Source organism: Caenorhabditis remanei, chromosome II (genome assembly GCF_010183535.1).
Source record: "Caenorhabditis remanei strain PX506 chromosome II, whole genome shotgun sequence".
Lineage (NCBI taxonomy): Eukaryota > Metazoa > Nematoda > Chromadorea > Rhabditida > Rhabditidae > Caenorhabditis > Caenorhabditis remanei.
The window spans coordinates 16,099,831-16,123,810 of record NC_071329.1 but is presented as its reverse complement, the minus strand read 5'-3'; the positions used below and the strand labels follow the sequence as shown (position 1 = coordinate 16,123,810).

The 23,980-nt window shown below is 36.0% G+C and overlaps 3 protein-coding genes across 3 annotated transcripts; 1 reads left to right on the top strand and 2 right to left on the bottom strand.

Annotated features, from left to right (window-relative positions):
• Nucleotides 1-8,157: 8,157 nt before the first annotated feature.
• GCK72_007301 (uncharacterized protein) lies at nucleotides 8,158-13,730 on the top strand (the record flags this gene model as incomplete). Its single annotated transcript, XM_003103783.2, has 8 exons — nucleotides 8,158-8,313; nucleotides 9,260-9,401; nucleotides 9,449-9,600; nucleotides 9,974-10,160; nucleotides 11,927-12,099; nucleotides 12,412-12,559; nucleotides 13,192-13,343; nucleotides 13,539-13,730. 8 exons carry the CDS (start codon nucleotides 8,158-8,160, stop codon nucleotides 13,728-13,730), a joined length of 1,302 nt encoding a protein of 433 aa, XP_003103831.2.
• GCK72_007300 (uncharacterized protein) lies at nucleotides 13,554-16,192 on the bottom strand (the record flags this gene model as incomplete). The annotated part of the gene is made up of 5 exons (XM_053726096.1): nucleotides 13,554-13,716; nucleotides 15,013-15,119; nucleotides 15,636-15,752; nucleotides 15,807-16,050; nucleotides 16,098-16,192. 5 exons carry the CDS (start codon nucleotides 16,190-16,192, stop codon nucleotides 13,554-13,556), a joined length of 726 nt encoding a protein of 241 aa, XP_053590290.1.
• Nucleotides 16,193-17,557: 1,365 nt separating this feature from the next.
• On the bottom strand, nucleotides 17,558-21,625 carry GCK72_007299 (uncharacterized protein; the record flags this gene model as incomplete). The annotated part of the gene is made up of 13 exons (XM_053726095.1): nucleotides 17,558-17,653; nucleotides 17,698-17,792; nucleotides 18,014-18,095; nucleotides 18,143-18,237; nucleotides 18,382-18,485; nucleotides 18,531-18,637; nucleotides 19,227-19,470; nucleotides 20,814-20,898; nucleotides 20,954-21,047; nucleotides 21,095-21,190; nucleotides 21,343-21,418; nucleotides 21,465-21,538; nucleotides 21,584-21,625. The coding sequence occupies 13 exons, from the start codon at nucleotides 21,623-21,625 to the stop codon at nucleotides 17,558-17,560; spliced, it is 1,290 nt and encodes a 429-aa protein (XP_053590289.1).
• Between the last annotated feature and the right edge of the window lie 2,355 nt (nucleotides 21,626-23,980).

Sequence of the window (23,980 nt, the reverse complement as noted above, 5' to 3'; positions counted from 1 at the left end):
CTTTTCTGCTTACTGCTTCTGCAAGTAATACAGTAAGTAATACAGTATCTTCCAAAAAATTGTCAACTGCGAAAGTAAAGCTGTAGCTTGGATTTGCATCCCAATAAGTTTCTATGTCACAAATATGTCATTTGCAGGCAATAACAGCAAAAGTCGACTAACTTTAGAACGGTATTCTCACTGTCAGCTTTCAATTATTTCGAGCTTTTCTTCCAATCTAACAAACCCTAAAACCCGGTGTTTGCAACAACTCCAATTATTGTTTTCCAGGCTAAAAATGAATCGAAACCAGCCTACAATTCCGCGGAAAAAATTCATCGTGAGAGATCTTTTTTCAAAACTGGGAAATGCAAACCATGCAGTCATTCCGATTGGAATTTACTTCAATTATCAGTTGTAAGTTTTTTGTGACTATACAGTACTCTTCAAAAGTATATTAAGCTCTGCCTTTTTCAGTTGAAAACGCCCAGCTTTGAGAGTGTGTCATAGTAAAACTTACTGTTGCACAAAATAACTTTTTATGTGAGCAAACAGACTAAGAGTAGAACTTCATTTTTGTAGTTGGCAACTTTTTAGTACGGACGCTCCCTAGCAAGTTACTTATCGACATTAGAAATCTACTTAATGAGACAGGCAGTAATACCAACACTACTTTCAAAGTTGCAGGTAGTCAGAGTGAAGGTGTCAGGGAGAAATGGCTTTGACAACATGTAACTTTTAAGGTAGTGTCCCTACAAAAAAATGGTCAACTATAAAAATGATGTGTTATTTTTGCTCTGTCCAACCCATATAAAATAAAGTATATCGGACAGGCATGTGACACCGAAATACACTCGCAAAGTTGGACCTTTTCAACTGAAAAAAAACCAAAACTGAATAAACTTTTGAGCGGTACTGTAAGTTCTGGTGTTTTGAAATCCTATAGGAAATTTTAAAGGTTACTGGCAATTCGGATTATCGATGAGCTAATACCGAGAGCTGAGTTAACAATAAAGTGTAATAATTTGAATGAGGAGACCACACAATTCTCCTTCTACACTGACATTTCTCTCTCGACCGGCTATCGTCTCCACACAATGTGGACAGAAAAGTATTTCAATGAAAAATCGAACGAAATCGTTATCGATTGGGAGCACATATTGATATACAGAAATCTACAAGATTTCCGTGCTGATCTCGAAGTGAGTTTTTGTGATAAAAGGATCGATTTTGAGAATATCTGGGTATCGAATATCATCATAAAGGTTGGAAACTTCAACTTCAATTTGATCAAAGCAGTAAGTTTTGCTGTCTTAGCATTATTAGAACATTTATTTTCAGTATTTAATAATGCAATGCGATTATTTCCAAGCAATGTTCTCCGGAAATTTTATAGAATCCGAGCAAAAGGTTATTGAAATTCAGGGGATCGATCCCTACGATTTCCAAATCTTCTTGGATTTTCTTCACGACGAACGTATTCCTATCCTTGGTAACTTTACAACATTTCTGCCAAAAAAAGATATTCAAAATTTCAGAGAGCCATGTTGCTGGGATTTTGGAACAGGCCACATTCTTTGGTGCTAGAAAAGTAATAAAAGCCTGTGAAGAATTTCTTCTTACCAAAGGCTACAAGTTCTTAAAACTCGCTTTTCAGTTATCGTATAAATATAACATAGAACAACTGAAAGTAAGAACAGATCTAGAAAAAAAAACATGAATTTAAATGGATAAATTTCAGAAAAAATGTCTAAATTTCGTATGCTGTCATGAAGAGTTCAAGATTGTGAGGCCAGAAAATCTCGATTCGTTGACGAGGGAGGATATAAATCAATTATTCGAAACGTCACTTCAACTACAAAATCAATGCTCCTCGCCGTTTGTTCACTCACCATGTAGAGAACCATTGCTTATCTTCGCGGATTTCCTTCCATATCCAAGACCCGATTCTGCCACTGGATTCGAGTCGCTTCGGCAGCAAAGGGAAAGGATCTTTGCACGTCTCATTAGTGAAGAAGGTAAAAGAAATCGAGGTCCTGCGAGAAATGAGCCGCCTCCAAGGAACAGGATGGGACAAAACCGGAGAGCAAGACCGGATGGTCTTGGAAGAGGAAACCCAATCTACGTGCCATTCAACCATCATCCACATGCTCCTCCAAGAAACGAACCGAACCCGGTGAGCAATTCTCAAATTCAGTTATCAAAACTTGTGTGAAATTTTCAGAATTACCGTCTTGAGAATGAAGTCGATGTTCAACCACTCCACGGGAATAGAAATCAAAACAACCAAGACGGCATGGCGAGTAATTCAACAGTAACTTTAAGATATTCTAGAACTCAATTTCAGAACCAAGGAAACGTTCGAAATCAGGTCAACGATTTGGATAGAGAACCGAACGTAGCAGTACCGGTAAGAATTCAAGACTTTTCAGATTCAGTTCTTATTATGAATTGTTCAGGCTGCTCATCCACCAGCAATTGTTGAGAACAACAATCAAAATGATGAATCTCCATCTCCTCTGAATATATATTTTAATTTGAAGGAATCTTTTGATTATAATCATTTCGCAATCCTATTTTTCACTTTTTCAACACTTTTGTTTTATTTTAAAAATAATGTTACCCTCCCTGATCGTTTACCTCTATATACTTCCATAATTTGTCTTTTTGTAAACGTACTTTTCAGACTGTTTTGTATGAAGTAAGTGATTTCCAATGTTCTCTATCGTACTTTACACTCTCCCACATTTACCCGCTTCTTCCGACCCTTTCTAGCCTTAAACCATTCTATTTTTTAAATGTTGTAGTACATTCTTCCACCCACACATCTATGTTTAAGCTCCGCCTCTGGACAGTATAAAAGCAGAGGCAAGCGCCTATAATTTATCTTTAATAAATAATATTCCCACAGCCAGTTTAACACATCTAAAGACTACTGATAAAATTTAATGAGGTAAATTTTATTTCGACGTTTTTTTTTTTGAGAGAGAACACTCAAGAAAACAGAAACCTTAAAAACCAAGAAAGATTTCATTTGTTTTTTTCATTTTCATTAAGAGACGCAGCAGGTTCGATAACCTCTGTTATCAATACTTTTTTTAATGCCCTGGCGGGAGACCGAGCCACCAATACTGGCTACACTCTAGTCTGGTCACTCAAAAATCGAGCACCCGTCGAGAAAGAGAGAATGTGAATGAGCCATCTTCAAATTAATGGGTATAACACATGGATCATAGAACGAGCACTTGGAATGAATCTCAAAAAGAAAAAAGAAGAGTGGGACCGCTTGTGAACCAACAAACGTGATGATACACGACGAATTGAGTAAGAAATAGGGTGAGAAGAGCGACTGGTGTACACTCGCAAAGAGTTGATGCCAGTCGAGTCGCTCGTATGGAAGAGGAGGGAAATGCATAATGTGTGCGCTCTTTGCGAGTGCATCATCAATGTATTTTTTATTTCTGTGATGAATATAGAAAAGGTGGATGATAGTGGTGTTCTGGTAGCACTTCTCCATTTTTTCTGAGGGGGCCGACGACAAGAAGGAGTTTGTCAATAGAGCTGAGATTTAACAGGCTAGAATCCTGGGGCTGGACAACAAAGACATGTAAATTATAATAAAGAGCAGAACAAGGAGATACATCATGGACCCAAACTTTAATCAGGGATCCAGACTTCTAATCAAGATTACAGTACTGGAAATTACAGGGTAGGGAAAAAATGTTGCGTCACTTTCAAAAGTTATTAAAAATGTCTGGTCTACTACCGCTGAAAAGATTATCTTTGGATGTTTTCAGTTGAAAACATCCAACTTTGACAGTGTACAGTAGCGATCATAGGTGAGTACACCTGCATACTTTCATACACAGGTAAAGCGCGATAGGCGAGCGGTAAGCTATCTGCCGACCGCTGGCAGGCGAAGGGGGAACAACGCACACGTCTGTGGGCGGCCTACCGGTAAGTTACCAGCGCTCCATTTTTCAATTTTTGGGCAGCGTTTCCCCTCCATTATGGGTGTAATTTTAGAATATTTCCTATAAAAATTACATAATTCTAGCACATTTTCCTGTTTTTTTCGCTCCTTGGACCCTTTTGTAATATCTGAAATAATCTAAAACTTCCATTCCTTCGTTCTCTCTTCCCTTTATCCAGCCATTCAGGCACTTTCTCCTTTCTCGTTTATTTCTTATGTTTTTCACCATGTTGTCAATACGCCAGAAACTCAAAATACCTCAGAATGCGTTACTAATTAAAAACGAATACATCGAGAAAAGTTAACAGTGAAGAGGTCACTGTTTTCGTTCTAAATTGCTCTATTAATACACAAAATGAGGTATTTTAGTGATCAAAGTATTTCTTTAGTGATTTTGGCATTTCCTGAACGTGAACTACGGCAGAATTTACAAGATTTCAGTGAAAAATGTGCACCTATAACTCTTTTTCAACTTGAAAATAATAATCGTGGCTGAACTGCCAGTTTTCGACCCAAATTGAGAAGTTTGGGACAAACATTCGAAATTGTAAGCGAAAAATGATAAAATTAAACGCTTTTCAAGTTGTTTTCAGTTTAAAATGAGAAAAAAGATTTGAGATTTGGCTAAATTCTTTCAAAACGAAACATTTTTAGAGTTTTTTCAGTAATTTTTTTTGGCAAAAGGCAGATTTCGAGCGAAAAGTCAGAGTTTTCGACTAAATTAAAATGAGTTTTCAACCAAACAAGTCATTTTCACCTGATGCCTTCCGGATTGATTGAAAATAGTTGAAATTCGTCAATGGTTTTTGTTAGCTGTAAGAAATTAATATCGAAAATTGTGGACTATGCGGTTTTGTCAATCGCTCGTCTCTGGTTGTTTTTAATTCTTCGAAAACTAACTTACCTCACTTACCGATCCACCTGAAAAGTAATTAAGCTTCCGATTAGAACTAAAAATAACCAGATGAGTAGCAGCGCACAGTTCCCAGTTCTGCATTTATTCAATTTTTGCGAGGCGCAGCTATTTTCAGTTATAATATATTTTTTGCACAATATTTTACGAATACTTTCAGAAAAGTAGTTCTGCCGTAGTTTAATTTCCCGGAAAAGCACAAAATATCAAAAGATTTCGGTGAAAAACACAAGAAACAAGCGAGAAAATGGAAAAAAAATTAATTTTTAAAACTCCAACGCAGCTGCAGTGTCTGCGTCTCTTCTCTCTAATGCGTGTCAATGGAGCGTGGTTGCCTTATTTCGCTAAAAATGAGTTTCGACGCGTTAAAAACTAAGAAAGACAAAAATGGATAAATAATTGAACGTAAATGACAATTTGAGATGATATTCATAAAAAATAGAATAACTACATGCATTTGGCCAAGTTTCATTCTCACCTGAACCCTCTCGTAGCTTAACCTTCGCAACGTCTGCTGTCCGTTCAGTTCCATAACGTATAGAGAAGAATTACAGAATTCAAAAGTATGAACGAGTTCACTTAGTCTGTTTGAAAAACTCTTTTATTGATTTCGGGATAGAATGAATTATTCTCGAAACGTTGGAAGTCTTCTCCAAAAAAGTTTGGGTTACGGTATCTTCAAAGAATAAGTCAACTGAAAACTTCCTGATTATCACGAGAAAGAAACTGGAAGACCAAGTTTGTTTCATAATGAGGAACAACAATTATCTGAAAACTCGCTTTGGAGTTTCAGAGAATATGGAGAATGTGTTAGAGGGCTCAAGAGAAGAAGGACATGGTCAGGAAATAGTGACAATTAAGACGTGAAAATTTACAGCACCTAGGTCAAAGGCTGTTTTCGGGCTCGATTATCTCATTCCAGTTACAAACTGTCAAATTAAATACGTTGAACCAATATTTTTTTCTTCTATGTAAGAGAAAATATCATTCAGCAATAATTCACTTATCGCGGTATTCGAATATCACTCAGTTATCATTCACTTTTCCGCGGTATTAAACTATCATTTAGCTGCAGTTGGTCTATCGCCGCTCTTCGACTATCGCTCGCTTACCTTTCAGCTACCACCGCTTCCACCCAAAAACACCAATCTGTCGCTCACTTACCATTCACCTACTTGCAGTGTTCGCCTACCATTCGCATACCATTCGCATGCCAGCGGCCCTTCAGCTACCGCTCGCCTACCGCTCGCCTACAGCGCTTTACCTGTGTATGTATCTCAGCTGAATTCAGTCCGTTTTGCATAAACTTTAAAAAAAAAATAGCTGAAACATGCAGCAATACGAAAATCAGTTTTTTGAAATAGTTCCAATTCTGATTTTTTTTGATAATCGATTTTTCCTGATCGTGAAAATACAAAAAAAAACTTTTTATTTTTCTCTTGGAGTTCTTGAGTTTTTAATGTCAAAATGTTGGAAAACACTCAAATAAACAAAAAATTATGTTGAATCGGCATTCTACTTTCTGAGCATCGTGCCACAGCTCCAGAAGTCAAAAGTAGCGCCCTCGGGAAAATCTTCATAATTCATCAAAAAATGCTCCAAATTAGTCGAAACATGTACCAAAAGATGTGTCTTGAGCTTTTCTACAAACAAACATCAAAAAATTACAAATTTAGAAAAAATAACTTTTCTAATTTTTTTCACTCAAAATTTTTTTGATTCCCACTTTTTTCCTAATTTTCGATAGGTTCTGGCTATAAAACAAACAAAGAATGCAGAAATGTGTTGGATTATGTGTAAAAAAACAGTTTGTAACCAGTTTGTGAGAGGTATGTTCATTTTATAGCCAGAACCTATCGAAAATTAGGAAAAAAGTGGGAATCAAAAAAATTTTGAGTGAAAAAAATTAGAAAAATTATTTTTTCTAAATTTGTAATTTTTTGATGTTTGTTTGTAGAAAAGCTCAAGACACATTTTTTGGTACATGTTTCGACTAATTAGGAGCATTTTTTGATGAATTATGAAGATTTTCCCGAGGGCGCTACTTTTGACTTCTGGAGCTGTGGCACGATGCTCAGAAAGTAGAATGCCGATTCAACATAATTTTTTGTTTATTTGAGTGTTTTCCAACATTTTGACATTAAAAACTCAAGAACTCCAAAAGAAAAATAAAAAGTTTTTTTTTGTATTTTCACGATCAGGAAAAATCGATTATCAAAAAAAATCAGAATTGGAACTATTTCAAAAAACTGATTTCCGTATTGCTGAATGTTTCAGCTATTTAAAAAAAAAAGTTTATGCAAAACGGACTGAATTCAGCTGAGATACATATGAAAGTATGTAGGTGTACTCACCTATGATCGCTACTGTATTTCGGTGTCACATGCCTGTCCGATTGACTTTATTTTGTATAGGCTGGACAGAGCAAAAATAGCACATTATTTTTGTAGTTGACCAATTTTTCGTGAGGACACTATCGGGAAAGTTCCAGGTTGTCAAAGCCATTTCCCCCTGACTGCAACTTTGAAAGTAGTGTCCCTACAAAAAAATGGTCAACTACAAAAATTATGTCTGTTTTTTGCTCTATTCAGCCCATACAAAATGAAATTTGTCGGACAATCAGGTGACACCGAAATACACTATCAAAATTAGTCCTTTTCCGCTGAAAACTGCCAAAATTGATAACCTTTTGAGCGGTACTGTAGTTGCGGAGACCTTTCTTCTATAAACTTTTTTCAAAAATCGACTTGCCAATTTACATTACTCAAAACTTGGCAAGTTTCGGAAACTCTGAATATAATTCTCTTACTCGCAAGGTTCGAAAGTACCCGTCCACCAAATTTCATCCTTTTTTGAACACGTTCCATAAATTTCCAATATCCTGATCTCACGGCGCCACACTACTTCTCACCACATATATACACTACCCGACTTTCAATATGCTCTCATCCAAAAAGAAGAGAAAGTGACACAACACGCACACATTCGCATGGCCCTCTCACTCTCTCTTCTGGAGACACGAGACCAGTGAGAGAGAGAAAGAACGACTGAACGAGAGAAGGGGACAACCAGCCAGTGTGTATGTGTTTTGCCGTGTGTCCTTTTATTTTCCCCATCTGCGTCTGATGTTCTCTCTCCTCCATTTCGAATCTTTATTTTTCTAAATCTGCTGATTTCACATCGATTTTCTCAGTTTTTTTGAGATTTGTTAGCTGTTCTTGACTTCGTTAATGTATTTTTAAAGATATCTCTGACCATTTGCCTTTAAAATGGTTCAAATTTTCAGCCAATCATGTCTTCACCATCAACCTCCGTTATCCAGATTGACGATGAAATAATGGAAGATGAAGTCGAAATAAAAAAGAAATTGGATTTCAATGATGAGGATCCAAATATCGTCGACGCTGTGATCATCATTGAAAAACACAAATTCCATGTGTTGAAAGGCGTGAGTTTTTTTTTTGCGATATAAATTGAAAAAATACGAACATTTGTTGGAAAAAACGAGGAATCGGAAAATAAGTGTATCCGAGAGGATCGGATTTTGAAATAAAAATAGGACTTCAGTCCACCTTTAATCCAAAAACTGACAAAAAATTTGAAACAACAACAAATACTTCTAAAAGTATGAATTTTCGCGAAATTCAATCATTCTGAAATTCTGGCAAAATCAATTTTCGAATTTTTTCATCTATCAATCAATTTTTTTGTCGGAATATTCAAATAAGCTCAAAGTTGGTACTTCACACTGAAATTTTGCAAAAAAAAACTGTAAAACCTTAGAAAATACAAAATTCGAGAGCTTGAGAACTTCAGAAAACCTCAAATCTCTCCCTCACAGGCCGCAAACAGTACAAAAAATTAAAAACTTGAATTTTTTTTGATTTCTTTGCAAAAAAAGCCAAATTTTCGACTATTTTAAATATCGATAAAAACTCAAGCGTACATAGAATTTTTGACGATTTTTGATAAAAGTTTGAAACAGTTTCGAAACATTTTGTGAAAAAATTGTGACTCCGGGCCGACCGTGATGGGCCAAGCCGATATTTTGCAAGTTTGACTTCAAAAAAGTTTTTCTTTTTCATTCTAGAAGTCTGAAAAAGCAATTTTTGAACTTTCTCATATTATAATCAGCATTTGACTGAATATGCGACTGATAGTATAAAACCCACTAAGAATATTCAAAACTGGGATTTTTAAGGATGAATTATTTGCTGTATGAAGCCATCAATAGTCAACATTTTCAAACAAAGCAATACCTCTCAATTTTTTTCGAAATTGTGAAAGAGAAAATACAAAAACTCGTGGATATCCTGATAGTTATGGTTTCCTTCTCGCAAAATCTTTAAATCGAAAACTTCGGTTATTACATCAATTCTGTTCCGGTTTTGCAGAACGCCGCCAGACACTCGGCCGTCCTCTACGAGAAATTCTTCGGGGAAAAGGACAGCAGAGTGGATTCTGTGACCATCGAGGAGTCACCGCAAACCTTCCAATACTTTTTGGAAGTCATCCACGGAATCCCAACTCTCAATGGTATGAAATTAAAGTGTTTTAACTACCTAGATTCAGCTTTTTTTCAGACAATAATGTGGAGAAAATTCTCGAAATGGCCAAAAAGTACCAAGCCCCGTTTGCCGTTCAGACGTGTGAAAAGTTTTTGATCTCGAACGGAAGAATGACAGACAAGGAGAAGCTACGACTCTCCATGAAGTACGACCTCACAGAATTGAAGGTGAGGTTTTTGAATTCTAATTTTAAAGTTTTGGCCAGTGAAATGGTCGAAGAAAATTGTTGCGGTGGCCTAGAAATTCGACTTCGGCCGCGTTGATGTTTCAAATTTGGCGGTATTCTCGATGATTTTTGGAAAAAATTAAAGACTGTAAAAACAACGCCAGAAATAGCAGAATACTGAAAAAAACCAACTTTACCGAAGTGAAATTTCTAGAACTTTCTCATTGACCAAACTTTCCGGAGCTCGCTTTCAGCGGATTGTGCACCGAATTGAAAAGTTCTTGAAGTATGAAAAAGCGAAACGCATACACCATGATATGAAAATGTCGTAACTGACCATAATACGCCTTTTGTTCAAAAAAGTTTTTTTTAAGGAGAAACTAATCGCCGGGGTGCTCGACTCAAATGATCTTTTTCATCTGGTCCCAAGGAACGTGGAAGGACTTGATAGGGAGACAAAGATGCTGTTCTTCAAGAAAGCCATCAACATCCACGGATTCCGAAAATCCAGAACACCTAGTCCGGATCGTATTTTACGAATCCACCCTAATTGGTTTCGACGTTCGAGCGAGTCACCCATTCAGGAAATTGTCTATCCTGAAGTTAGACTATAATAATGATGTTACTTGACTCGCAACCGTGCTCCAGATTTTCTCAATGTTTCTCTCATTTCTCTGTCTCTCTGATTCCTATTTTTCCATGGTATTCCTTGATTTCTCATCACTGACAGATACCGTTTCTGAATTGATTGTGTTCTTTTCACTTTAATACACTTTTATTTTTTCAATTTAAACCTTTGCTCCTTAAACCGACAGGTTTTACTACCTGAAAGATATTTATTTTGTTAATTAATTTTATGTTTAAAATGTCTTATTTTATTGAAAACGCGCTTAAAATCAGAAAAAGTTGAAGAAAATCAGAAATTTGGGCTCGTAACGAAACTTTTTGAAAAAAAAATTGGTTTTTTGGGCCCTAGAATCCCAAACTTGTCATTTTTGACCGTTTTCCGTGTTTTTTTCACACAAAACCGTGGTTTTTAAGAACAAAAATCAAAAAAATTCGAAAAAAGATGGTGGCCTAGAAACCCAAACCGCGTGATTTTTAAGTGCTTTTACCGATTTTATAAAATTAGAAAGTTAGGTCAGCAGAAATTTTTACAGTTTTTTTCTTCTTTTTTTTTTTAGCACTTCCTCTCTGACCCCTTTTTCCTTCAGACCACTCATTTGCTATCAGTTTTTCCACAAGTTTTCATAAAATAGTTATGAATCATCACCCTCCTCTAATATTATAATACATTTTAATGCTTTTACTGATACATCATTGGCGCCAAGTGCACACACACCAGAAGAAGGCGAATACGAGGTTAGTAGAGAAGTGAGGGGAATGTCGCGTGCATGAAAAAAAGAACGGGGAGACAACACAACGAGTAAAAGTTGTCGAAAGGTCTTCTAGCCTACTGCGTCAATATGTTTCCGTTTTTGGTTAGATGGAGAGGAGAGAGCGGTTGGCGTTTTGCATTCTCTTTTTATGGGCTCTTTTTGGATCTTCAGTCTTTGATGACGCGGTTTTCAAACGGCCTATAAATTTGGTTACAGGTACTTTCGACTACGGGGAGTCTATTTCTGTGATCAAAACCGGCTAAATGTCTCTGCGAGCCGAGTTATTGGCTCTCAAACTTTTCACATGGTAAAGCGTCGGTCGTCACCGCGCGGTTCCTTTTGTGTACCCCTGCGGTTCATCTGTGCTCGTACATTAAAAAAAATAGAACACCTTTGCGTATACTTTTTGCCGATTTGGAATTTAATGCGAAAAAGCTTAACCATATGAAATGTTTAGCTCATAACTCGGCTCGCAGAGACATTCAGCGGTTTCGATGCCAGAAATGGACTCCCCGCAGTTAAAAGTACTTTTGACCAAATTTATAGATTGTTTGAAAGCTACGTTTTCAAAGACTTCTCTTGTAAGAAAAGTTTGGAGCATCATATCCCAAATTTAGGATTCTTATCGATCGGAAAATTGAAGAAGCATATAATTTTTCCTCATTTCAAAGAGTTTACTATTCATTTTCCTATTTAAAATCTTCATTTCATCCTCTTTTCTTATTGCTCATTACTATTCTCTCCCAATATGTGCTCCTTCTTCCTATTTCTTACCAATCTGTGTCTCTCGTCCCTCCAGCTGAAACCTCCACACCCAATTTTTTGTGACTTCTCTTCTTATCTATATTTACTTTGAGTTCATTCAATTACTTTCCCTTATTACCGGTTTCTTTTTCCAATTTTTCGTCTCGAATTAAAAAAAATATATATTAACTTTTTCATTTTCAGCAGGTAACCGAACTACGATGTCTGAACACCCAGGAAAAAGAAGAATCAAAACTGAGGCATCCGATGAAGAGGAGATGGTTCCGAAGAAGCTCAGAAAGTTCGACGAGAGCGTCGAGAACGCCTTCGACATCATCATCGTCGTCGAAAAAGTCAAATTCTACTTGAGCAAATGCGTAAGTAGCCCACACCGTCTTAAAAAGTACATATGACGCATCTGCGGTCCAAAAAAATTTGCGTAAAGTTAGCGCGAAATTCAAAAAATGCATCCAAATATTTTTGTGCGAGGTTTAACCGAAAAAAGCGAAAAAAATATAACTCCCTATTGTTCGTTCACGTTATAAGCACGCGATTTGGCTGAGCGGCGACTCAACCTGCCAAGTCGTATGCAAACGCGCTTCACTAGACTTCCGGTTCACTAGAAAACCGAGAAAATAATTTGAATTCATATGAACATTCTATGACCCTGCTAATTCGTTATCTTTCAGCACCTCGCCCAACACTCCCCAGTCTTCAAAGCTATGTTCTTTGGCTCGTACGTTGAGGCTGATAAGAAAGAAGTGGAGCTAAAGGAGATGTTGGCTCAAGATTTCCAACTTTTTTTGGAAACAATCAATGGGGAAATGTGTGTCACTGGTATGTGTTTTATCAAATTTTAAAAACCTCTAGTGACATAGTAAAAGTTGGAAGCGTCATTTCCCAACTAGCTTCAGAGCTATAAATTTTTCTCCAACTAATGAAATACTCAATGAGCATTGGTTAGTATTTTGTCAGTTGACAATTTTATAATTTCTTTTATAGCAACCTGGATATACCGTTCCAAACGTACACCAATTGTTGGAAATTCGCAAAATTGGAAGGAAAAGTAATTTTCATTACCAAAATGTGATTTTCGCCTCAAAATTACCGGAAAATTCCATTTCTGACGTTGAAAACTATTTAAAACCCATCTTTCCATGTCGGAAACCACTGTTTTAGCAAAAACCAAGTTTGCCCAAGAAGGTCTTGGTCAAAGTGCACAACTATGAAAATGGATACCAGGGTCGATCTCGTTTGTGGTAAATTTCACTAAATCTTTTTTTTGTTTTTATTAATTTTATCTTGTAGATCAAAGCTAGCTTTTCATTTTTGTAACTGACAACTTTTTGATAGCTCCGCCCACTTTTGAGATATGCGCATTCAAAGATTGGGTGGGGTGTTTGCGGTGCTCGAGCTGTTCTCAATGTACACACTTTTTGACTACAATTCCAAAGCAATTACTTTTTTAGACCAGACAGTCGAGGCAATCCTAAAGGTAGCCGACAAGTACCAATCGTCGACGGCACTCAGCAGATGTGAGAGATTCCTGCTCAAGATGTCAACGTTGAAGACCCAGAAGAAGTTCGAGCTCGCATGTCGGTACATGTTCGAAGAAGTGAAGGTATGTCATATTTTGTAGTTTTATGTAGACTCGCAAAATTACTTTTATCAATATTTGAAAATATAGTGGAAAATTCGACTAAAAAATTCAAAAATCCAAAAAATTCAAATTTTCAAAAGCCAAGTCGGGTTTCGGTTTTCTGGTTTTATGTCGGGTTTTATGTAGAAAATCACAGTTATATCAATTCATTTTCAGCTTCGTGCTGTCGCCTCAATCACTTCCTCTCAAGAGCTCAGGGCGGTCGTCCCCGAGGACATCTCGACTCTCGACGATTCCACGATGACGCTTCTGTTCAAAAAGACAATGGAGCTCCTTCCGAGTGACTCCCAGAATCCTTTTCGGGGTTCTTGTGGAACCATATGCGTACATCAGTCTCAAGGATATTAATTGGTTTAATGTTACCCCAGCATCTCACTATTCCCCTGTACTAATTGGTTTCTGTCTATCAGTTTTCATAATTTGTTGTATGTAGTATATGTTTCCGAATAAAAATATTTTTTTACAGAAAAACACATTAGACCACTATAACTTCTTTCGAATTGATCGAATTGGCAACTTTTTTTTACATATGGACAAAGAAATGTCTCCCTCAAATCGTCCAGTGCAAAATAGAGTGATTTTTGAGCTGCCCCCTTAAAATGACCATAACTCTCTAAGGAGTGTCCGTACAAAAAAGTTGTCAACTACAAAAATGAAGATCTACCTTTGTTCTGTATAATTTATACAAAATTCCTTTTGTAGGACAATCAGTGATACCGTAACATCCTCTCAAAGTTTTTCATTTTCAACTGAAAAAGGCCAAATTTTTTACACGATGCTGCATTCCTGTTTCCACAAGAAGAATCAAAAAGTTTTAAACTGACAAGACGTCATTCAACATTTCATTAGTTCAAAAAAAAAACTTTAAAATAGTTGAGATATAATGCTTCAAACGTTATTAGTGACCCTGAACTTTTCAACAACTGTTTTGTTATCAGCACTTGCAAAGTCCAGTGTTTTCCAATGAGGCGGAAAGAAGTCAGTGGCATTGAATTCACCCATTTTCTGAAAATTAAATCGTGTGTTTTAAAAAGACACTATTTTGATGTCGAATTACATAAAATTGCTCATTTTCGTGAGTCATATCCATGTGATACACGGTGTTTCCTTTGGACAAATAGCCCATCCAAAAACCAAAAGTGGAGCGAGGGGCTGAAAAATCTACTTGAAAAAACTGAAATGAGTTCTCTAATTACCACTAATTAGCACAATATCACAATTATATTTAGAATATAACAGGTCATCCGACGGTTTGTTTTCTGATACAAAGTAATCTGTCTGAAATTTCTGTTTTATGATCACAACGAAATTGATAAAGTGTGGCTAACATCAAATCCGTTATCTTCTTTCAAGAAACTATCGTTGAAAATGCCTCTCATAAATTCCTGATCATCTCCAAAAATTACAATTTGTTGGTGTTTCGTCCGGTCAATTTCTGAAGTTTCGAGAATAATCGGAAACAATTCAGAATTTTGACCTACCAGTTTTTCCACTAATATAAATCAAAGCATTCCTGATAAAAATCGGATCAGAAGAGTAAAAACCTTGATAAATGAAGTCAGTCCGTCTGGTATGTACACAAGTTCTGGAACGTCACACTGTCACTTTTTAAAATGAGAAAAAAACATACACATGAGTATTCTCATCAGATTGAGGCAGATTTTTAAACTTTTCAAAATCTGGAAAATCCAGAAAATCTCTGAGTGTATCTCGCATGTCGGGGAAGTATTTCCAGCTCTGAAGTCAAAGAATTTCTAGCTTTACTAGTAGGGAAGGTCATGGAGTCAGTGTGGAGATATATGACATGACCTATATAATTGGAAAGCTGTGAAAACGCTGATTTCAAATATATATATTCAGTGTTTCCACTCGACGCTTAGTATTTGAGAAAAACGAGGTCAAAGTTTAGACCGTTAGCAAGTCATTACTCTCTCGACATTCGAGAAATGTCGACTGTGTGGTGTGGGTGTGGGTGGCCGTTCAATAAACAAATTGTTTTAAAATTTTGAGAAAATTCCCATTCCTGATCCCAAAAAAACCAAAATTGAAAATCCAAAAAAAAACTTAGTGGCCGTAATAGAACCAAAAAGGGTTTGTGCCTTGATCACCTCTGCTAAACTTTGATCATATTTTTCTCAAATACCAGACCTCGAGTACAAAAACTGAGTATATATTTGGAATCAACGTTTTCTCAGCTTTCCAACAATATAGGTCATTCTATGACCTTATCCAGTTAGCTCTGTTCTGACTTACTTGATAATATCCCCCAGTCAAATGTAAATACTCGTCTTCAATTTTCTCCAGTCTCTTCGGATTATCAAAAGTACAACATTTCTGGTGAAACTTTGTTTTCCTTATCTTCCCGGGGACCTGAAGTCACATCTCAATAGCCTCAAACAAAAAAAAGAAAAAAAAGTCACTTACACTCCCATTGACCACTAAAAACTGTGCCATCAATCCAGGCATCACATTCTCCACTTTATTTTTCATTCTCGGATGATAATCGTTTTCAATGAAAAACATGGGAATCCTCCCCAACCGCTTCGATAGTCCATACAAAGCAGCCAACTCAAAAATATTATTTCCCAATTGGTAGCCAGCTAATAAATCAGAGGACAGATACTTTTTATTAGTGTCAAATGATATTTTAGCTGGTGGGTAAGGAACTCTGAAATGTTCAATCGTAATTAGTGATGTAATTTAAAATTCACTTACGCCATCGGGTCGAATTTTGTATTCTTATAGTAGTTATAGACTACTGTAGCGCAGGTACCAAGAAACACCAAAATTTTGAAAACAGCTACGAACATGTTTGTGAAGAACCAAGGAACGAGATATATTCCTTATAAATACCCAAAACGCTATATAACCCCCATTCAAATCTTGTTCTCATAATGTGTTTTCTGCCACATTTAATAAGTGCCAAAATAATAGGGGCGAGATCAAAGAGGATCAAAGAGGGCGAGAAGACAGATCTTAATCTTCGTTTTCTTTCGGGAAGGCGGCATGATTGTTTGTCTTTTTTGTTTTTTTGTTCCCAGTGTGCTATAATGCGGGTTAAATTATTTAAGATTTTAATGTTACGCAAGTGTTTTTGATCGTTTTCTGAATGATTTTCTAACAATTGATTTTGATTTCTGGAAAATTTAACTATTCTAAGGCTGCCTAAAGTTCAACACTCCTCACATCCAAACCCCAGAATTTCATTGGTTTTGGGAGTCATAGATAATAAAGTAGAATATCTTTCCAGAAAGCGAAAAATGAAGATAAAGTTTGTTTTTATCAAAAAACGGGGGTATTTGAGTTTAGAACTCGGAGGAATAGAACTGCGACAAAATAAAACTGTGAAAATATAGAACAGGAAAAAATATAACTGTTACAAAGTGGAACAGTGAAAGTTAGAACCGCAACAAAACAGAACTCAACAAAATAGAACTGAACACAATGGAACTGCTACAAAATAGAACTGTTACAAAATAGAACTCTAGTTCGAATGGAGCGCGTTTGCATTCGTGACTTTTTAGAAGAATTATAACGACTTTTTTTTCAATTTTAACAATTAGTCGATGAAAAAATGAATTTATTTGAGAAAAGTCAAAAATAAATTGAATTTTTGCAAAAAAATGCAAACGCGCTCCCTTCGAACTAGAGTTCTATTTTGTAACAGTTCTATTTTGTAGCAGTTCCATTGTGTTCAGTTCTATTTTGTCGTGTTCTGTTTTGTAGCAGTTCCATTTTTTCGTAGTTCCACTTTGTTCAGTTCTATTTTAGTCAGTTCTATATTTTCACAGTTTTATTTTGTCGCAGTTCTATTCTTCCGAGTTCTAAACTCAAATACCCCCCAAAAAACTAGCAAAAACACTGTTTGTACTTTTTATTGTGTTATTGTTTACCGTGATAATGAAAATACGAGATCTATCAAATTTTTTTTTTCGTTTTTTGAAAAAATGCGCAAAATTATTAAACAAGAAATGAAAGTGGCACACCTATAATACTATAACGATTGCATTTTCCGACTATCAATTCAGTTTTGCGGAGATCTACCGCATCAGATAATTCTTTCGAACAAATTCATAAACGTTGGAAGGAAATTTGAAAATCTACTCCTTCATCAGACCATTAATATGACATATGGCACGAACATTCAACAAAAAAATTGAAAATAAAAAACGAATTTATCTCTCAACAACTGTTTTGTTATCAGCACTTGCAAAGTCCAATGTAATCCAAGAAAGAGGGAAGAAATCATTGGAATTGAAAGAGTGAGATCTCTGAAAAACAACATTGTGACGTGACGGATCGAGTGACTTCTTACATAAAACTCCTTGTTTTCGTGAGTGATATCCATATGGTATACTGCATTTCCTTTGGACAAATAGCCCATCCAGAAACCAAAAGTGGAGCGAGAAGCTGGAATTGAGCCCGTTGGCTAGAAATTGATTTCTAGCCAATTAGCTCGGCACGGTTCTTACAACTGCGCTTCACCGAAATGCCCTTGAAAAATGTATCTTTTTCTCTGAGTCTCTCAATTTGGCACACTATTTTCTTTGGTTTCGGTAGAGCGCGGTTGTAAGAAGCGTGCCGTGCTAATTGTATCTACTTGAAAAAATGGAACTGAGTTCTCTAATTACCACTAATTAGCACTCTATCACAGTTGTATTTAGAATATATCAGGTCATCAGACGGCTGGTTTTCTGATACAAAGTAATCTGTCTGAAATTTCTGTTTTATGATAATTATCGTCAAATTTATAAAATCACCTGTGATTTTTGAAGATTATCGCTGAAAATTGACTTCATAAACTGCTGATCATCTCCGAAAATAACAAATTTTCGACTCTTCGTTTTGTCATTTGCTGAAGAATTTTTTGAAATTTTTCATTGAAAATGTGAAAATATGATGATTTTTCAAAATTTCTTCTTATTATTAATTTGACTTTTTCGTAAGAAAAAAATTCAAAAAATTCAAAAAATTTGAATTTTGAGTTTTGGCGCCTTACCGCTTTTCTCATTCAGATAAGTCACCGCATTTCTGATAAAAATGGGATCAGAAGAGTAGAATCCCTTCTCAATGAAGTCACTTCGTCTCGTATGTACACAAGTTCTGGAACGTCATACTGTTACTTTTTAAAAGGAGAATAGAACATACACATGAGTGTTTTCATCAGATTTCGGTAGATTTTCAAATTTTCCGAAGTCTGGAAAAGCGAGAAAATCTCTGAGAGTAACTCGCATGTCGTGGAAGTATTTCCAGCTCTGAATTTATTTTACGATTGTTTGGCCTTTTTTAGCTAAAAATGACCAACTTTGTGAGGATGTTAAGGTATTACTGATTGTCCCACAAAGTAAAATTTTTAATGGATCATATAGAACAAAGGTAGAGCTTTATTTTTGTCGTTGACAACTTTTTTGTACGGACACTCTCTAGAGAGTTATGATCATTTTAAGGAGACAGCTCAAAAATCACTCTTTTTTGCACTGAAGTAGGACAATTTGAGGGAGAAATTACTTTGTCGATATGTAACTTGCTAGGGAGTGTCTGTACAAAAAGGTTGTCAACTACTAAAATAAAGCTCTACTTTTGATCTCTATCAGAGATACCGTAACACCCTCTTGGTAATTTTCAACTGAAAATAGCCAAGTTGTACTGCAAGTTTCTAGACCTACATGTACCTGATACAATTCCCCAGACAAGTGTAAATACTCGTCTTCAATTTTCTCCAGTCTCTTCGGATTATCAAAAGTACAACATTTCTGATGAAATTTTGTTTTTCTTATCTTCCCGGGAACCTGAAGTCACATCTCATTACCTTCAAACACAAAATAAAGAAAAAAAAGCACTTACACTCCCATTGACCACTAAAAACTGTGCCATCAACCCAGGCATCACATTCTCCACGTATCCTTTCATCCGCAGATGATAATCGGTTTCAATGAAAAACAAAGGAATCCTCTTCAACCGTTTCGATAATCCATACAAAGCGGCCAACTCAAAAATGTTGTTTCCTAAATGGTGACCAGCAGCTAAATTGCTAGATAAGTATTTTTTGGTAGTATGAAACGATATTTTAGCTGGTGGATATGGAACTCTGGAATTTGGAATTAAAATTAAAATTATATCCAATAGCCAAAAAAGACCTACTTCATTGGATTAAAGTTAATATACTCCCAGTAGTATAACACTATGAGAAATGTGGTTAACCAGGTACCCGGAAATAAGAAAATCCTGGGATAAATTGAGTTTCGTGTCTGGAAACGATAATGCATATTGGAAAGGAATGAGTATAGATGATGTATAAGCGGATTTATACAACATCTCACCATAAACAGTTTTCATGTGTTCTTCCAGATCCATTTCAAAACTTGTTCTCATAAAGATTTGAATAACTGCCAAATATCGGGAAAGGAATCGAGAAGCAAACTTTTATCTATATCTCCATTCAGACTTACCCCACAACAAAGATTGTCGTCATAGAAAGTCCATATGAAGCATCTGTGCTCTAAAAAAATTGCGGAAAATTAACGCGAAATTCAAAATTAGTTATCCAAGTTTTTTGTGTGTTGAAAATGTGTATTTTTCCTGTTTCTCATGAATATGATATTCCTTGTGCGAGGTTTAAACGAAAAAAACGAGAAAAATGGAAGAACTGCCTATCGTTCGTCCACGTTAAAAGCACGCGATTTGGCTGAGCGGCGACTCAACCTGCCAAGTGGTGTGCAAACGCGCTTCACTAGACTTCCGGTTTCGCGGGGAAATCGAGAAAATAATTTAAATTCATATGAACTAAAAATGACACTGTGCACAGCTGTGTTTCCTGGATTTCTGTCAAACAAAAGTTCTCATTTATATGAAATGGGGTTTCCAGCATTCAGTTTCTTGAAGAAGCGCCTGAACGAGACTACGTAAGAGGAGACTGAGATGAGAACCTTTATCTAGATCTTCGTCAGCGTTCAGACATTTATGTACAGTTGATTATTGTCATTTTCGACATCAATTTCCGGTCGTAAGCCTTCCCAGAACCGCTGTTTTCGGGACTTTCACAGAATAAAAGTTTGTTGTAATTTCCGTGATTTCATAAGAAGTAAAAGTCAGATAATGAAATACAAGTAATCATACGGAAACACAGAGAGTTAAGAAAGATCCGGTTTTTAACCGACTTTTTCCGGTTTCCCTGGGTCATCAACGGCTCAAAAAAAACGTCTCGCTTCAGGGAATGTGATTTCGCGGAAATAAATTAACTTATTTTGATACCCTTCCTTATTTGGAAACATTATTATACCTTAAAGTTCTATTCTTCACAACAAAACAAATTTATTTAGAAAAAAAGATTTCAGTGTTTATAGAACAGATCATTTTTTATAAAACATTCTCCGATGATAACGCCTGGAAAAATATTAATCTGGAAACATCTCGAACTGCTTTTGAACTTACACAGCTTTTCGGAAGAAGTATGTGCAAACGAGGTAGTTGATTAATAGGGCTGGGTAATAAAGAGTGTATCGAAGGTGTGCTGTGACTGAAAAAAACCAAACATTTCAATTTCAATTTTGATGAAAAACTAAAAAACTAACAAAACTGCTTCTGATGAAAGTTGACCGCGCCTGCTTCGACACCAGTGATTAATGGGAAATAGGAATAAACTGTCATACTAATTGCCATAATTATCTGGAAATTATTTAAAACTGATTTCATTATTTCACTCTGAAACTCACCTGAATGTGAAAAAAAATCATATATCTTTTTGCGCATTTTGTAGATGAGAAACACAACATGGAGCATGCGAGAATCACATGAAATGATGTGAAAAGCTGGAATAAAAAGATTGTTCTATTAGCACGGCACTCTTCTTACAACCGCGCTCTATCGAAACTGAAGAAAAATGCGGGCGAAATTGAGAGATTTCGGTGGAGCGCAGTTGTAACAACTGTGTTGAGCTAATATTTGAAAAAAAATCACTCACATCACACCACATAAGGTTTTCGAAGTTGTCTCTAACATAATAATCTGCTGCATTGAAATTATAGTTCTCTCCGGTTCTGTATCAAGTACAGTAAGATTCCATAAAATAATAATTGGACTCACCTTTCATTGTAATAGATTACAACAATCAAAGACCACAAGACAGTTCTTGAAAGCATACACAAGAATAGCCATATCTGAAAATCTTCTAGTCTAGCGAAGCAATGTATTTGAGATCATACCGCGTATCTGAAAGGTGACTGCTTGATTGTAATTGTCAACATCATGAAATAAACAAAATCTCCCGGATCTTTATCTTGAAGACACTCTTCATTATAGGGTCTCACGTCTTATATTCAGAAAAGGGAGGTCTTGCAAAAATAAACAGAAAATGAACGTCAAATTCTTTGAAATTCAAAATTTCAACATTAAAAATGCACCAAGAGGAGCGATTTTTGGCACTTTGACATCTCATAACTTCCTTCAATCTGATTTTCAGACCTGCCTCCAGGAGAATTTTCTCTTTTCCTCGGGATATTGCGTTGATTCATAATAATAAAGCCGTCATGTTTTGGAGTTCTCCATTGATGGAATTTTTAGAGACATTACAAAAAATACGAAAAAACTTACTCAAGACGAGCACTAGTCGCCGCCGGAAGTTGTTATCAGTAAAATTTCAGGTACTTCCAATTCGCTTATAGTGTGGGTGGTTGTACGTGAGAGAGTTTTTGTTGGAATTTACTCCGAATTGGTACGTTTGCTTGTGAAGTTTATTCCCCGCAAGGTTATGGGTACTTCCTCCATAATATGGTTTGCTGATATCTAAACTAGTCCTTGCAAACTTATGGGAATCTATTAGTCTCCATAATGTTATTAACTAAAACCTATGGGTTTCTAATGGTCTCCATATTATGGTTTACTAAAACCTATGGGAAGTTACCCTCCATGTAATGATTTGCTGGTTTATTGACTAAAATGTCAATACCTGCTAACCTATGGGTTTTTACTGGTCTCCATATTATGGTTTACTAAAACCTATGGGTTTCTACTGGTCTCCATATTATGGTTTACTAAAACCTATGGGTTTTTACTGGTCTCCATATTATGGCTTACTAAAACCTATGGGAACTTACCCTCCATGTAATGATTTGCTGGTTTATTGACTAAAATGTCAATACCTGCTAACCTATGGGTTTTTACTGGTCTCCATATTATGGTTTACTAAAACCTATGGGTTTTTACTGGTCTCCATATTATGGTTTACTAAAACCTATGGGTTTTTACTGGTCTCCATATTATGGTTTACTAAAACCTATGGGAACTTACCCTCCATGTAATGATTTGCTGGTTTATTGACTAAAATGTCAATACCTGCTAACCTATGGGTTTCTAATGGTCTCCATATTATGGTTTACTAAAACCTATGGGTTTTTACTGGTCTCCATATTATGGTTTACTAAAACCTATGGGTTTTTACTGGTCTCCATATTATGGCTTACTAAAACCTATGGGAACTTACCCTCCATGTAATGATTTGCTGGTTTATTGACTAAAATGTCAATACCTGCTAACCTATGGGTTTTTACTGGTCTCCATATTATGGTTTACTAAAACCTATGGGTTTTTACTGGTCTCCATATTATGGTTTACTAAAACCTATGGGTTTTTACTGGTCTCCATATTATGGCTTACTAAAACCTATGGGAACTTACCCTCCATGTAATGATTTGCTGGTTTATTGACTAAAATGTCAATACCTGCTAACCTATGGGTTTTTACTGGTCTCCATATTATGGTTTACTAAAACCTATGGGTTTTTACTGGTCTCCATATTATGGTTTACTAAAACCTATGGGTTTTTACTGGTCTCCATATTATGGTTTACTAAAACCTATGGGAACTTACCCTCCATGTAATGATTTGCTGGTTTATTGACTAAAATGTCAATACCTGCTAACCTATGGGTTTCTAATGGTCTCCATATTATGGTTTACTAAAACCTATGGGAACTTACCCTCCATGTAATGATTTGCTGGTTTATTGACTGAAATGTCAATACCTGCTAACCTATGGGTTTTTACTGGTCTCCATATTATGGTTTACTAAAACCTATGGGTTTCTACTGGTCTCCATATTACGGTTTACTAAAACCTATGGGAACTTACCCTCTATGTAATGATTTGCTGGTTTATTGACTAAAATGTCAATACCTGCTAACCTATGGGTTTTTACTGGTCTCCATATTATGGTTTACTAAAACCTATGGGTTTTTACTGGTCTCCATATTACGGTTTACTAAAACCTATGGGAACTTACCCTCCATGTAATGATTTGCTGGTTTATTGACTGAAATGTCAATACCTGCTAACCTATGGGTTTTTACTGGTCTCCATATTATGGTTTACTAAAACCTATGGGTTTTTACTGGTTCCATATTACGGTTTACTAAAACCTATGGGAACTTACCCTCCATGTAATGATTTGCTGGTTTATTGACTAAAATGTCAATACCTGCTAACCTATGGGTTTTTACTGGTCTCCATATTATGGTTTACTAAAACCTATGGGTTTTTACTGGTTCCATATTATGGTTTACTAAAACCTATGGGTTTTTACTGGTCTCCATATTATGGTTTACT